Below are 17,287 nucleotides of genomic sequence, written 5' to 3'. Positions count from 1 at the left end.
CATCCCCCGCGTAATGAAGAAAGTTGCCATTGTCAATGTCTAGTGCAACAAATAGATTTTCCAGCCTGTCTATCCATTTCTTCCAATGAGTGCTGGTTGTGTTCTGGTCAGTGTGTATTAGTGGCCATTATTTCATTTCTTCCCCCAAATTCTCTTCAGTCTCGTCATCAGATGAAATGTTGAAAGACCTTCGCTCACAGATTTCAGGTTGCAGGAAAAAAGAACAAAAAACATAGATAGGTATTAACAACTTTACTGTGTAACTGACTCACAAGCCTTTATTTATCTTTTTTATATCCATCTCCTTTGCACAGGGTAGTTTAAGGAGTAGGTAACTCAAGGTTTTACGTATCAAGTCAGACTGTTTTTTTTTTTTTGTTGTTGTTTTTTATCATTATTTTAAAAAGGACAACATTTTCCTGTTGTTATTTGTTACTATCATTTGGACTATAAATTTAACTTTGTTGTTCCAGTCGATAGAATTAATTCTAGAATAGTTTCTAAATTAGAGACTCCATTGTTTTATGTTCTAGTTTGTTTTTGTTTTGTTTTTTTTAAAATCATTTTGCTATTGGTACTTAAGGTTAATTGTTAACCTTAGCTTTGGGAAATAAAAGCAACTAGCATTTTATTTCTTTTAATAAAACTTAAACTAAATTGATATATTTTTCAAGTCTGGTTTTCATTTGCTTTTCATATTTTGATTCCCTTTTGTTTATTGTTACTTTGCTTTTATTTAACTTTGCTTTACTTTTTCCCCTATTATTTTTATATTTGTTACACCAAAAACATATTTTGGTAATGACACTACAAAATACGTCAACATTTGGGCTGGTGCATCTACCATTAGTCTCTCCCTCTTGGATAGGATCCAAAAAAAGGGTCTCCAATCTAATAGGTCCCAATTTATCAACAAGGTAACACCCCCTGTCTCAGCGCCACAATATTGCATCAAGTATTTTAATGGAATGTGCTCTGATGAACTCGTTGCATTTGTGCCCCCTCGACATACATATCCCCGACAAGCCCGCTTAGCAACAAAATCACGCTTCTTCACTGTTGAGATCCCTAAATACCAGAAAGCTTTTTCCCTCGAACAGCTAAACTTTGAAATTCCCTTCCTGCTACCCGTTCGCTTCCCTGACTGTACTGACATGCAGAAATTCAACATCTTGTTAAAACCAACATCTTGTTAATCTTTTTTACGTCCAAGTGGCGATATGCTCTGTTTGGAGTGAAGGTAAGTGAAAAAAAAAATTTTTTTTTTTTAATTAGAACATCGTTTAAGTAAAATAAATAAACAAAATGGAATATGTTGTTTGGTTAGTTATGCCAAAGCCGATTGCACTCTAAATGATTTGTTTTAGCTAAAATAGGAATTTACGGTCAGCAAAATAAGAGAGTTGTTGCAACGGTCTCTAATACTACAATTATAGAACGAGGTCATCAACTCAAATGCGAAATAGAAAGTGTACTCAAACATCAAAGTCAAAAATAGAATTTTTTTTGTTTGGTTAATGTTCTATGATATGGCCAGTCACTTCCTTGTTGAGAGCGGCTATTATATTGAACGTTCGCCTCGCATGTGTAGCAACAACAACACTGTCGAATAATAGTAATAATAATGTTAAGGCGAAGGAGGTTAATAATATCAGTCGTCGACTAAAGTGAAAAGCACCACAAAAAGGCGTTCAGTTTTTTTTTTTGTTTTGTTATTATTGACGACTTTGCCCCGGTACGAGAACCATTTTTTTTTTTCGAATCTTTTTTTTTTTTGTGGAAAGGACATTTGTTTTCTTTGTCATGAGAGAAACGCAATCTTTGTCAGTTTACGGTCTCGCATTTTTGAAAATGCACGCTCCTTCTTACTTTTTTTCCTAGGTAGCGTAAATACTTATATTTATCTGTTTCAAATTTAGATAAGTAACCCCCTCACACTTTATCAAATGTCGTTAAAATGTTACTAAGAAATTGTGGATTGAATGCATTTAAAAAAAAATTGTTTGATTTATTATCCAGTTTCCTCGCTGACTTTTTAATCCATTTAGACTGGAGGGGAAAATCCTACGGATGACCAAAAGTATAATAATTTCCAGGTACAAAACTTAAATTAATCAATTATCATTTTAATTTGTTTATAATGACATCGGAGTAGTGATATTTAACAATATTAAACTTTTTATTTTACGTTACAAACATTTAGGGTTTTTTTTTCTATTTCTTTTTTTAACTTTAAATCTACAATTTAATATTTAACAACATATTTAGACATTTCAGTTTGGATAATTTAATTTTCTATTAATCACTTTCCTTTGCAATTGAATTATAGATGGAAAATAATAGTTTTTCTTTTCATCTCGATTGAAAAAAAAAACTGAAAAAACTATCTTTGTTTGCAAAAAGAATAGAAACATGCAAAAATAACGATTCCGTATTTTTTCTTTTTTTTTTTTGTAAATTCCGTTGATTTGCCGCGAAAAATACGTGATCAATTAAAAAAAAGGAAAACGGCTACATCTGCAGAATACGGACCGTGCTGAAATATTAAGGTTATTATTTAGAAATTCATTCTTGAGGAGGGTGAGTGAGTGCGTTAACTACTCTGTCCTTCTACCTTACAATTTAATAAACAAGATACCGTAAAAATTGAATTTAACTTTTAAAGAATCCTACATTTGAAAAATTAGCACGGGTCCATATTCTGCATAAGTACCGGAAAACGTTTAACAGGTCCAAACTTGAATATTAGCCATTTATTTATTTTTTTATTTGTTTGTTTATATTTTTACAATTACAAAGTAAATATTAAAAATATACGCATTGGACTGTTAATAGGTCGAAAGAAAAAAGTGTTTAAAAAAAAAAAAAACATTGACCAGTAAATAAAAACGATTTTACCGTTTTAAAAAATATATTTACACGATCGGAACACGGAACATTAAATTTGTTCGCATTTTTTTTTTTTTTTTTTTTTTTTTTAAAGATAAATAATTGGGTGCTTTTGTACTTATGTTACTATGCTATTTTTTTTTTTTAAATAGTATTTTCAAGTTAAATTCAAGTTTTATATCTTTTCTATTAAATTGTTAGGTGGAATTACAGAAGAATTACAAAACACCGTTCCCTCCCCTGTTCAGAATGGCTTTCAAAATAACGTTATTATTTTAGCACGGAAACATAAGTTTGCACGTACCAATATTTGTTTTAGATTGTGTGAATAGTACGTACATAAAAATAGAAAAATAATTTAATTATGATCAGACTTTCCTGACTTTTTTAAAATGTTCGATCAAAAATCTGGAAGGAATTGATTTGTGCAAAATATGAAACGGAACCGCGAAATAGATTCGTTTTTTAGTGACGTAACAAAACAATGACGTCACGAAAACGTGTTTTTTGTATTTAAAAAAAAATAAACAATTTCTAAATGTCGCTTTTTTTAGAAACTGAGTATTTTTTTTAATTTCATTTCTTTAACTCTGATGTTTATTTTATTTAATTAATTTTTTTTTTTTTTTTTGCCAAATCAACTTTTTTAAAATAAGATTTTGAAATTTTACTCTATCGTTTGGTCATTAAATTGGACTAAATTGTCATAAAACTATATTTTTGTGGTGCTAGTGCAGAGAGTGATCCACTGATCCACGCTATTTTTTAAACCGTATTTCCAAGTTTAATTAAAGTTGTTTTTTTATTCAATTGTAAAGTTGAAGTATAGAATAGGTACAAAACACTCTCCCCTCCCCATGTTAAGAATGGCTTTTTAAATAATGACGTTATTATTTACGTCCAGATCAGTCTCTGACTAGTACCATTTTTGCCAAGTTGCCTTTTTATTTATAAATTCATTGCATAAATACTTTCCAAAACTTTCAGAGAATTGATAAGAAGGGCACTTAAAAAATAATTTTTTAAAAATTCTTAAGTATATAACAAATGTTGGTGACAGATCGATTTTTTAATGTGTCCTTTTAAGCAAAAAAATATAATTGTCGTGTCGGAAATAGTAATATATCCAAAAATTACGAAAATTCAATGAGTAGAACTCAACTGCTATTGTTTTGGTACTAGTGCTGTCAGACAGCACTAGTACCAAAACAGTGCTGTCTGTGGCTGCTGTGCAAGTGCACTTATTGATCCGTGCTGAAATAACGTTATTTAGAAAGCCATTCTTAACATGGGGAGAGAAGATATTTTGTAACTATTACTGTACTTTCATCGAATAATTTAATAAAAAAAAGATATCGCAAAACTTTAACTTGAAAATACTATTCTAAAGATAGCGCGGTTCGGTTCAGTAAGTGCATTAGCACCAGCTTTAATTAAAATGGATATCGCTATCGGAACGTCAGCCATTACAGTCGCGAACAGGGAGATAAGTATGTCCCCCTCTATTCGCAATCTTCAATGTGTCCACATATAGAGAAAATACCATTTCTTCCAAAGTAAAAATTAGGATTTCTACTCGATGAATTTTCGTAATTTTTTAATATATTACTATTTTCGACATGTCAAGTAAACATTGTTGTTTAAAACAACAAAAGTTACTCTTCTAGCTAGCTTGATAAGGTTTTAGTGTTTTATTTTAAAGGGTTTCAGTTTAAAAAACAAGTATCGAGTGTTACGTGAGAATAAGAAAAATGCTCAACACGAGAGGGTCACATTTTTGGAGTTTTGATAATCGCTCAAAAATAGAAAATTAAACAAAGTACTGGTAGAAACCTGAAACCTGTCTATAGTAAAAATAAATAAATAAATGAAAAACGAAAGAAATGCCCGTTAAGTATTTTAAAAACAGAAGTAACAGTACTTGTACAGTTTAATCAAGACATTAAAATTGAAAATATCGAAAAAAAAGTTTCAATTGTACGTATCCGTTATGGAATGAAGTTCCCCGAAAAAAAATTTCATTTAATTTCATCAAGTACTTTTTGTTTTACAGCGAAAAAACAATTTGTTATGATACCGAGTAAGAAGTTCGATTTTTAGGAAGAAAAGCTAGTATTAAAAGATGGGGAGGGAGTGTCGGCGCTTTAACTGGAGTTATTTCTCATGGCGCTTCTAAACTCCAAACAAAAATTAAGAAAAATTCCAAAATGTCTGCTTTCAACGTGCTCTCATAAAAACGCGTTTTTCTGCTGTTAAAAAAAAAACAAAAAAAACTACTCTATCAAATTAAGTGAAAATTTCTTTCTGGGATCTTCAGTTTAATATAACATTTTTTCGATATTTTCATTTTTTTAATGCCTTGATTAAACTGTACAAGTGCCAAAGTAACTTTCTATTTGACAGTTTAACTGCTTCAAAATTCCTTTCAAATTTCGGAAGGTTGCAAAGTAATTTCTTTTTCTTTTTTCCAACGAATGTCGATATGTTTACGAATAAACCAAAATGTATTCTGGTGGATTTAAATTTGTAATTATGTTACTGGGATTTTTAAAGTTTGTTCTTTTTAATGATAATTGGCTTTTACTCCTGATATATAGATATCATATATCTGTAAAGAAGTGAGCCATAGCGGAAATTCAGTTGACTAAAATAAGATGGAAAACGGGGTGAGGAAAAAGAAAAAAATGGGGGAAATTACATGTAACAAATGTACAATTCAGTAAAATAAATAAGTCGATTAAAAACAAGATCATTAAAATACATCCGAAGCGCTTTTTATTCAGACTAACTTTTCAAGTTCATATATCAAATCTGTTACCAATATTGCTGAAAAATGATTGGATGATTCTACTGCTCCAGTAGATATCTCACTGATAATGCAATCCTCTACCTCTATAATAGCCAAGTACGTCCTAAGATGGAGTACTTTTGTTACATCTGGGCATAAGCTCATCACCGCGCCTTATCCTGTTTTGATAGTTCAAAACTGACTTTGAAACCTAGTAGATAATGCCCTTTTCTCTTCCCTGCAACCTCTTTCTCACAGAAGAGACATTGCAAGCGTGTCTCTGCTCTATTATTTTCATAGCAAACGCTAGTCTGAGCTCCAATCTATGGTGCTCCCTTGCAAAACTTTCACAAAAGAACACTCTAGCTACAAATCAACAATTTCCTCCACTCTCTACCTGTGCCTAAATCTAAACGCAGCTTCCATGAACAAAGTTTCTTTCCTGGAACTGCTCACTTGTGGAACACTGTTTCTCTGGCCTGCTTCCCGGCCAACTACAATATGATAGCCAATGTAAATAAGTTCTTGTTGAACCGTTCCCTTTAAATAATCCAAATTCTACTCAACACCATTAATGATTACTACGCTACCGTCTTGCATTCAGTAACCCTTATCCTTAAGTGGCCTCTGGGCCTTCATAAATGGTGACTTCCTTGTAAAAAGAAAATGTAAAGATGAGTAACAGACACGGGAAGTGGAAATATAATTTGGTGCTTGTGCAGAATCGTGGATTTTGAAACGAACGCATTTCTGGTGAAAACATAACCTACTTATGCGTCATGTCGAAACTATAAATTCTAAAGAATTGATCCAGTAGAAAAATAATTACATTTAACAATGAAGTTTATCGATTTATAAAGTTTTATCCTATGTTTTTGTGTGGAAAACTTCTCAAAATCCAGGGGAGATAACAACAATCAATCAATTTGACAACATGCAATTTCAAATACAAAATTGCAGACCCACCAGTGTCTATGACTTTTGGTAAAAAAAAAAAAAAATGGATCTAGCATGTAAGTACGTAATGTTTTCACCTGAAATGCGTTTGTCTCAAAATCTACTATTCTGAGCAAGCACCCATGATTTTATTAATATAGATAAAATATTAAATAAATTTTCAAATAAAAATAAAAATTTTTTTCAGAATCAAAGCCTGGTCATTTTTTAATATCTACTTGACATATAATATCTGTCATTGTCAATCAATTGAAATCAACCATTTTTCAATCAAATCAGTTGATTACTTGTTCTAGTCAGGAACCCATCACAATGCACCGGGAAGAAGCTTTACATGCCTCCATAGCAACTTAGTCCCCAAGGCATTGTGGTCTACATTGGATTGTAGAGAATCTACTGTGGATTTTATAAAATTATTTTTATAAGTTTGAATTAAAGTATAAAATGCAAAAGTTAAGTATCTTGGTTCAATTGTGCTCTAAACAGAAACATTCATTTCAAAAGTGCACCTGATCTCCAAAGAACCTACTGATAATTTTATATGTTGGGACTTTCTGCTAGTTCAGTGATAAAACTTCGCAAATGCATTTGTGATATTAAGCTGTATAATGGTGTTAACTTTGGTCCAAATTGGACTGTTCCTTCTTTAATCATATATGAAATTTACAAATACATAAAATACATTTGTGTGAAATTTACAAATAGATAAAATACATTTGTGTGAAATTTACAAATAGATAAAATACATTTGTGTGAAATTTACAAATACATAAAATACATTTGTGTGAAATTTACAAATACATAAAATACATTTGTGTGAAATTTACAAATAGATAAAATACATTTGTGTGAAATTTACAAATACATAAAATACATTTGTATGAAATTTACAAATACATTTGTGTGAAATTTACAAATACATAAAATACATTTGTGTGAATTTGTTTTAAAAAATCGACCCAGCCATTTTGGAGTCCATAGGAAACAAACTCACACACAAAGTGCCTTTCATATAATAGTAGAGATCATCTTGGTTGCAATTTTTGCTAGCCTACAAGGATGATACGATGGTGAATGGACATGTACTAACCTGCCCCCCCCCCCAAAGGAGGAGGTAATAACTGAGAAGATAGTATCATGATAAACAAACATTACTCACTCTCCAACCCCTCGAAAAGGAGGAGTTAATTCCTGGGAGGGTGGCATGATAACAGAAAAGATAGTATTATTATTTGGGATCTTCGGACTGCTGTTCTCATCTTGAGTGTAATTTAACATTTTGGTCAATGTAACCTCCAACCTTCAGGTATATCTTGTCTAATTTTGATGGAATTTCAAATGGAACCCTTTATTTACTTCACGGAGTAGCATGCTTTCATTCCGTCAGCCATGACTGGATGGAGGTCCAAAGTAATTCGCAATTGTATTTTTCAGTTGCCCACACTGAGAGTTGAATCGGGCACAGTGGTTAGAGTACTTGGAAAAACCAATTGTGAAAGTGATATTCTTCTGAAGGTTGAAGGAGATAATTCATGGGAGGACAACAGAGATTATACTACTCACCCTCATGAAAAGATAGTATAATAATTACTGCCTTCCATAGTTGTTGTTGTCTCACCACGTTTTTGGCCAACTAATTCTCAGGCCTGTTTTGAGTAGGATTGAAACGACTATCTTCAAATAATGCTCACCTGGAACAACAATACCTATGGAAGGTAATCATTACTGGGGATACAGGATGAGTTTGCCAAAACATGGTGAAACAACATCAACTATGAAGATAAGTCCGCAAAAATGAATATACAAATGATGAAATCTTATCTCAAAGGATTGCAAAAAATGAAATAAAAAAATATATAATAAACTGTTTTCATGTTGATATAACTAGGATAGGCTGAGGGGCACTTCTTGTTTAGATTATTGGGTAATTTTCCAATATATAAACATTTATTATCAATTAAAAGTATTTTTGAAGTTGAACTCTAGCAAAATATCAGGCAAAATCGTTTTGTATCTAATATTTTTACTAGTATATTTTTATTAGGTTGGTCTGGTGAGCACAAAACAAAGGTCCAACTCCATATTTTAAAGTTTTACAATATTCAAACTATCGGTTCATTCTTCAGAGATCAAAAAATTTTCATACTTATTCATTGCATTCTTCTGACTCCAAATCTTCGATTCTAACTCGGAAACCCTGGTCACAGTTACAGATGATACAAATGTTTTTAATGAAAATGTTTTGATTTGCGAAGGAAATGTTTTGTTATTGAATGGAAATTTTCAGTGTTTGAAAGCATTGTAATTGAAGAAATATTAAAATGGTTCCGAGACTAAACAAAATGTAACTTTTTTTTTTAAGTAAACATATTTCAATCTTCAATAACAACTGGATTTCGTACAGCTTAATAACATGCCATGTAAAAAAAAAAATGTGTTTTCTGATAAACACTCTTACATAGGTAAAAAATCTGAATTTTAAATGTTTATTTAAAAAAAAAATCCACATTTTATTGGTCTCTGAACTGTTTATATATATATATATATATATATATATATATATATATATATAAACCGACCAGCTATAACTCAAGTCGATGTCTCACTAGTAGGAATTTTTATATATACACGACAAACTTACTTAACGAGCAATAAGCAATATAATTTTCAGAATGTGAGAGAATATATAATTATTTCCACAGCCAGACAACAGTCTTGGACTTCCGGTTTGTTGCTTTAATGGCTCTTGTGAGCTGCGACATTGTCTGACTGTGGAAATGTCGATTTTTATTTATTTATTTTTTTTTATGATAATATGGTTATTAGCGCCTCCAACCGTGGAGATCTAGGAAAATATTTTTCCTTAGATCGCCCATATGTTTTGGATATAAACAAATATTATTCATTTATTTATTACTAGCAGTTCAGCCTGGCTTTGCTTGAGCCTATATACTGTTCATAACTTTGTGTGTGTGTGTATATATATATATATATATATATATATTAAAAAATTTGACTTGTGTCCAGGTAACCTACATCTAAAATTTCAAGCATTTAGACCCAAAATTGGCAGAGAAGTTTGGTAGAGTCTGCAAAGGTCAACTCTTTCAACTTTGACCTCTTGGTAGCAAAATTTTCACCCAAAAACTGATTAAAAAGCTTGCTGCATGTCTGAATACCCTTTATGTAAAATTTCAAATGCTTAGACCCAAAATTGTCTGAATAGATTGCTAGAGACTGCAAAGGTCAAATCGTCAAATCGTTAAACTTTGACCCCTTAACAGCCAAATTTCCGTCCAAAAACCGCTTAAAAAGATTTTCCCAAATCTTAATACCCCTTTGTTAAATCTCGAGTCTTTAGACTGAAAATTGTAGTTTGGTAGGGAACTATATACACACAGGCACACAATTCCACTTTTATATATTTATATAGATTTTACTAATAAAACAGTAATCTACGAAAATGTGTTTCACGGTTCTACTGATTGTCAGTGTAGTTTGGTCTGAGGTCCGAAGCCTAGAACAGTCATATGTACTATGGTTGGTGCAAAAATTGTCATTTTTTTGACGTTCAACTTTGTCAAAAGCATTATTTTTGCACCAACCTAATACTATGGTTGAGTGTGTTAACCATTATGCGACAAAGTCCTAGATGACTTTACGTATTATTGTTATCGCTTATAAACTTATGTCAATCTTTTTTTTTAATGTTTTTTAAGCAATAATACGGTTACTAATTCTTGCGGCGACTTAACACTATATTTACTAAATAGATAAATTCATTTAGGATTTTTGTTAAGGAATATACTGGAGTAATAATTTGGGATATGATAGGTCAGATGGGTATTGGGTATTATAAATGTTTACAACTGATTTAAAACAATGTATTTTGTATTATCTATAAATATAAAAGCGAAAATGTATGTATGTTTGTATGTGTGTTCGCCTTTTCTGTATGTCTGCAAAAGGCTTTTTTCAGAGAAGCTGTCGGTCGCCTAACCACTTTTTAAAACTTTTTATATCACATATAAATCGTAATATCTCAGAGTTAACAATGAAGCTTGCCTGTCTATTTAATTTGCTCGACTTTGGGAAGATAAATATTCAACATTTGTTGCTCGCCGCATGTGGGTTAGTCTTTTTCCTATAACATATTGGGAAGCGTTCCCGCAGTAAATGAAATACTATCCTGCAGTCAAACTTGACCTCAATAAACGGGCACCTGCCAAATCCAAGTAATTAAATAAATTCAAACGTGTTTCTGTTAGCATCTTGCGGTGAGGCAATGGTTAACGTTGCATGTTTTTTTTTTCACACTTTAATTTACAACTTTGCCTCAACGGTTCGGGTTCGATCCTCATACTTACCTACCAAAACATTTTTTTACCCCCCCCCCCAACCCTGGAGTTTCCACACACACCTCCAAACACCCGGGCAACGCCGGGTACCTCTCGCTAGTCTATATATAAAAGTGAGAATATGTGTGTGTGTGTGTGAACACTTTGGTTGCTTATAATTTAGAAAATGTTTATATATATATTTTTTTTAATTTTATTTATTTTATTTTATTTTTTTTTTCAGGTGCATAAAATATTCCTTTTACTTTGCAGCTCCTCTATGTCTGTGAATTATGCTGCTGGGCTCTCTCCCTACGAAAACAAGGGCAGATGTGGAGTTCCAGAAAGATTTGACTCTGACGAAGAGGTTGAGAGAAAGGTTCGAGAACTTGCCGACCTGATTCAGTCAAGTAAACATGTTGTGTTTCACACGGGAGCTGGAATTAGTACCGCTGCTGGCATTCCAGATTTTAGAGGGCCAAAAGGTAAATAGCTTTCACTTGTTCTATGAAATTCTTCATAAATGGTAAAACATAAATAAAATGCTTCTTTTCAGAGACATTGCAACTTGCATTAGTACCTGTCATTGTTGGTTCAGCCATACCAGAGATTTACAAGAAATCTAGTTATGATATTTTTGTTTATTAAATTGTTAGGTGAAAGTACAGAACAACTTCCCCTCCCCATGTTAAGAATGGCTTAGTAAAAATGTTATTTCAGCACGGTAACATAGATGCAGAAGTACCCACCATTGTTGGTTCAGCCATACGAAACATTTACAAGAAATCTAGTTCGTAATATGCAACAGTAATGACATCTGAGTACCGCGCGAGTATCACTGATGTTTTTTTCTCTCTGGCAAATTTTGTGTTTTCTTCCTTATTGTTATGGGGTAAACTGATCTGCCCATTTCTAGAATAATGGACTTACTCAGAAAATAAATATATATATATATATATTTTTTTTTTTTTTACAAGGAAGTCACCACTTACCAAGGCCCGAAGACCACTCGAGGATAAGGTTTAATGAATGTAAAGTGGTAGTGTAGTCATCGGTAATGGTGTAGATTGGGTAGAATTTGGATTATTTAAGGAGATGGCTCAACAAGAATTTGTTTACATTGGATTTGAAGGCTACCATATTGTAATCGGTTGGGAAGCAGTCCAATGGAATAGAGTTCCACATGCAGGCAGTTTTAAGAAAGAACCTTCATGGAATCTGCATTTAGATTTAAGTAAATTGTTGGTAGTGATTCTAGCTAGTCGAGTATTTTTTTTTTTGTAAAAATTTGGCAGGGAGGGGAACCGTAGATTGGAGGGCTGCCATAAAAATAACGATAGGGCAGAGACATGCCTGATTATATGCTGGCATGTATTGTAAAATGATATGGCTTCCTAAATAATGTTATTATTGGTCCAGCCATATCAGACATTTATGAGAAATCCAGTTTGTAATATGCAACAACAACAACAACATCCGGTTGGTGTAATGGACATATATCCAATTTTTTATTTTTATTTATTAATTTTTTTGTTTGTATTTTTCAATTAATGTATGTATTTTAAAAGTAAAATGCGCATAGATTTTCTACTCCTGTATGAAAATTAATGTAACTCCTCTTCAATAACATTATCAGCACAAAGATCACAGTGTAGTATCAATAACATTACTAGGCCAAGATCACAGTGTAGTCTCTGTTCTAATGCTACACTTCACTTTTTCTGTCCTCAGTCAATGAAAGAGAAATCCTTCTAGACTCAGGTAATTTTTTGTTCCTATCCAGAGCACCCCTTTTAGGGAGTTGGATTTTCCCCACATTAAAACTGACCTTGTGTCTAACTCTGCCCTCGTTGGGAGGCAAGTAAATAGGAACATTACCAGCACAATGACCAGCGGTAAATCTCGGCTCTAATGTTCTCTCTCCTCGGCTGTCAAAAAATCCAACTGGCTGTCTTCCTCAATTCATCCTTCTTAAAGTAGTTATTCTAATATGTAAATGATTGCTACAATAAAAAATAAAATCTAACAACAAACCAAATTTCTTGGTTAGACTGAAAATCGAAGGTTCAATGTGCGAAACAGTTCATATGCTTCAAAGCTGATAACTCTGTAGTTTTTTCTTCTTTGTCACGTGTGTGTGTGTGTGTGTGAAATGCCACTAACCCAATTTGGGTTTAACCGGTTTCTTCCTAAATAGGAACATGGGAGTATAAAATTCATAAGCAGTCCCCAGTCGCATGTATATCTCCATTAGGGAAGATGACAACATTAGTTTTTTGCAGCGAGGTGTCAATATCCTCCTACATACAGTGCCTGGAATTCCCAAATTGGTCACCCATTTTAGTAATGACCAGGTTCAACGTTTCTTAACTTTGGTGATCTGACGGGAATCGATGTGTCAACGAGATTATGCTGTATATTGTTACTGTTGGTCTTGGCCTTTGGGACAAGATCAAAGTGTAGTATCTGTTCTCTGATACATACACAGCGATAGGCAGTGTTGTTCTGGCGACACATTCTCGTGCCCGGCGAGCTTGTTGGGTAGCGTTCTGTCCGCACCCCCACTTGGTCTGTCTTTCTCTGCTCTCCCTCCTCACGGGGGGATCCGAGCTGATAATTTACGACCTTCCCGCAAGGGAGGGTCGTAAACACTTTCTCTCTTCCCTCCACTAACTTCCCACTCCCTCTCTCAGTTCTATCTCCCCTCTTGCCGCCTTTGGCGCCACTTCTTTTTGGCGCCAAAGTCGGCTCCCACTTTGGACGCCGACTCCACGTCACTCATTTTGGTGAATTATACAGGGAAGAGAGAGCTTTTTTTTCAAAAATGGACACCCTCAGCCCGGGGACCACCAATACCGATACCCCCAGCCAGGGGGCTACCGCAAGAAAAACTGCTCCCCAAGAGGACGACTCCCCAACAGGGGAAGCAAAAAGCAACGGGGCATACCGCCCGGACACTAAACCGAAGGACGCCCCCCAGAAGGGAGAAAACTCACCAGCAGCTCCCCAAGAGGGCGACTCCCCACAAAGGGGAGAAAAAACAATGTTGGACGGGGCATCCCGTTCCGACAACAAAAATCAAGAGGCAGTAGCCCCAAAGGACGATAAAGGAGACAGTGCTCCCCAAGAGGGCGACTCCCCACAAAGGGGAGAAAAAACAATGTTGGACAGGGCATCCCGCTCTGACAACAAAAATCAAGAGGCAGTAGCCCCAAAGGACGATAAGAGAGACAGTGCTCCCCAGGAGGGCTACTGCCCCAAAAGGGGAGCAAATCAAGAAAACGAGGGGGCATACAGCCTAGACCTCCCCAAAACAAAAGGGGCAAAAGCTCCCAAGGACAATAAAGAGGACAATGCTCCCCAGGAGGCCGACTCCCCAAAAAGGGAAGTATTTCCTGGAAGAAGTATAGAGCAGGGAGAGTCGGTCCCAAAGGAAAGCGGAAAGGGAAATGCCCCTCAAAATAGCAACCCTTCCGCCAAGGAACAGCAAAAACAGTCCAACCTCACCAAAGATCCAACACCAACAAGAGGGTCGGCATGGGGGAAGACTGTAGAGAAGCAACTGTCCCCTCAAGAGTATAGAGACTTGTACTTGACCAAGTACAGACAATACATAGAGGGGGCAGAAATTAAACCAGTGCCAGGCGCTTGGGAGGCAATCGAAGACAGAGTGCTCTCCCTCATCATCTCGGATATGCCGGAAAACCGCCTCCTAGGGATGAAAAAGGAAGACATGGCAGGGCTCCTACACAAGCTAAACATCCCGGTATTATACCTGTACCAGAGGAGCTACGCCATGTGGGACATCCTCCTACCCACCAAGGAAGATGCGGAGAGACTCTCCCTACAGGAAATTAAGTATGGGAGAATAAAACTAAAGCCCGAATACCAGGGCAGGACAAGGACCCGGGTGCAGGTATTCAATGTACCTATGCAAATATCAGCAGAAATCCTGGGATCCTTCTTCACACAGTTCGGCGAGGTGGAAAAAATAACCCCAGTGCGGTCGAAAACCGGCATGCACTTGGGCAGCTACACTGTGGCCATGAGGCTAAAGAAAGAAGGCTTCCAGGCGATACCAGCACAGCTGACATTTAAGGAGGCAACAATGACAGTAGTAGTGGAGGGGCGTCGTCCGCACTGCTGGTTCTGCCAAAAACAGGGTCACATGGCCAAGAGCTGCCCTCAAAGGTCAACTCCTACTCAAGTGACACTAAAGGCGGTCCCAACCTCTGAGACAGCACCAGTGTCCAAACAGGCTGTCATAACTCCTGCAACCGGAGCACCAACCCCAGCACCGAGGAAACCCAAAACTGTGCAGGAGGCCAAAGGGGAGGAATGGATCACGGTAATGAGGCGGAAACGGAAGCCCACAATCCCATCTGCCACCGTCCCACAACCAACCCAACAACTGAGGCAGCAACAACAACAGCAACCTCCACAACAGCCGCAGCAACAGCCATGGCAGCAGACACAGCAGCAGCAGCCAAACCAGCCATTGAACCAGCCGCAGCAACAACATCAGCTGCCGCGGCCAATGCCACAACCAATGCCACGAAAACAGCGGCAACAACAAAAACAGCAGCAGCAGCAACAGACAGAACAGCAGCAGCAGCAACAAAAACGGCTGCAGCAACCAGAAAAGCAACAGCATCAACCGGAGAAACAACAATTAGAGGAGCAGCAACAACCAACGGTCCCCACACCAATTGAGACGGGGATCAAGCGAAGAAAACACTGCTCCTCTGAGGATGAATCTGCTAGTGAGAGGGAGAGGAACTCAACCTCACCACTCCCCGGTTCATTCAAAAGAATAAAAAAGAAAAGGAAAGGGGAAGAAAAGGCAGCCCCCACTCCCTGTGAGCATACACCACCTCTAACAACAACACAACCCACTTCCACCCCCATACCACATACTGCACCAACACTAGACACCGCACTAACACCAACACCAACATCAGACACCGCACCAACACCAGACACTGCACCAACACCAGAAATTGCACCAACACCAACACCAGACACAACACCAACACCAGACACCACACCAACACCAGACACCGCACCAACACCAGACACCGCACCAACACCAACACCAGACACCACACAGACACTCGTCCCCACACCAATGCAAATTGAGCCGCCATCCCAGAAAGAAAAGAATGAACCCGGGAGGGGGAGAGACCCTTCAGATTCTCCCACTTACGGACTCACTCCAACAGGGACTCTCGCCCTCGAAACGAGAGAGGAACTTTGTTTTGTAGACCCCCTGTTTGTGGCAATGGGCTTACCACACCGGCAGAGAAAAAATTTAAAACCTCTGCTGGACTTCCAACAGATAGGGGGAAAAGACGTTAATGTCCCCTCTAATTTCCCGGACGCCCCACGGCTAACAACTTTCGTCAGGCTTCCTGAGGCCTGCAAAACCAACGTGTGGACAATGCTGGAAGCCGCTGAAGGGGCTGGTCCGGGAATTGAACTGATTAGGAAAAATGACCCTTCCCTTGAGGAACTCGCAAAACAATGCAAGGGAAGGGTCCCAGTGTTGGTCCATCCGTCACTCTATAGGGCCCTTAAATTGACTTACCCTTTGGATGTCGGCGGCATTGTGAGAGAAGGTCAGGACATGAAAAACCTGACCACCTTGAGCATTGCACACAACGTCGGTGTCCTTTCCCCGGCTGACTTCGGAGCTGAGTGTAACACACCTTAAGGTAGGTACCATGGCTTTGAATTTGGCTAGTCTGAATGCGAGGGGCTTGAGATCATCGGGCCGGGCGGCTCGCCTCCGGCACGACCTCTTGTCCCTGGGAGTGGATGTTGCTGCGATTCAGGAGACGCATTTCGTTTCCTCTGTGGACTGTCAGGTGCTGGCTCGAGACTTTGAGGTTTTCTCAGCATATGGCAGCCCGCGGGGGAAGGGAGTTTCCGTGCTGGTTAAACGTACCCTGTCGGCGACGGTCGACGTTGTCCATAGAGATGCGGTGGGTAGGCTGGTTGTGGCCGATGTTGCCGTAAAAGATTCTGTGTTCCGGGTGATTGCGGTTCATGCGCCCAGCACCGCTCGTGAGAGGGTCTCATTCTTCAGTCAGCTTGACGCGTTTGTAGATTGTCGGAAGCGGGTAGTGCTAATGGGGGATTGGAATTCCATCTTAGACCCCGACATAGATAAGGTAGGAGGCGGAGCTAGAGGATCGGAGAGGTGCGAGTCCAGCCTGGCTGATTTGATGGCTAGATGCGGTCTGGTCGACAGGTTTCGGTTCGAGCATCCAGGGCGGGAGATGTGGACGTGGACCAATAGTGTTTCCTCCTATCC

At 37.0% G+C, this 17,287-nt stretch overlaps 1 protein-coding gene across 3 annotated transcripts in view; it reads left to right on the top strand.

The window, feature by feature from the left end:
* Positions 1 to 1,568: 1,568 nt before the first annotated feature.
* Positions 1,569 to 17,287, top strand: part of LOC145276718 (NAD-dependent protein deacylase sirtuin-6-like) — a 42,947-nt gene continuing 27,228 nt past the window's right edge. The window contains exons 1-3 of one of the 3 annotated variants that reach the window (XM_080127924.1): positions 1,612 to 1,735; positions 2,020 to 2,096; positions 11,216 to 11,456. In XM_080127924.1, coding sequence (XP_079984050.1) covers positions 11,252 to 11,456 — 205 coding nt within the window. In that variant the 5' untranslated portion in view covers positions 1,612 to 1,735; positions 2,020 to 2,096; positions 11,216 to 11,251. Of the gene's footprint in view, positions 1,736 to 2,019; positions 2,097 to 11,215; positions 11,457 to 17,287 lie in introns of all 3 variants that reach the window. The other 2 variants (XM_080127923.1, XM_080127925.1) reach the window with 2 other exon arrangements.

This window comes from Euprymna scolopes, chromosome 5 (assembly GCF_053919585.1).
Source record: "Euprymna scolopes isolate OS-2025 chromosome 5, ASM5391958v1, whole genome shotgun sequence".
NCBI classification, from domain to species: Eukaryota; Metazoa; Mollusca; class Cephalopoda; order Sepiida; family Sepiolidae; genus Euprymna; species Euprymna scolopes.
The sequence above is the reverse complement of the archived record's forward strand: the minus strand, read 5'-3'. Positions and strand labels throughout refer to the sequence as shown.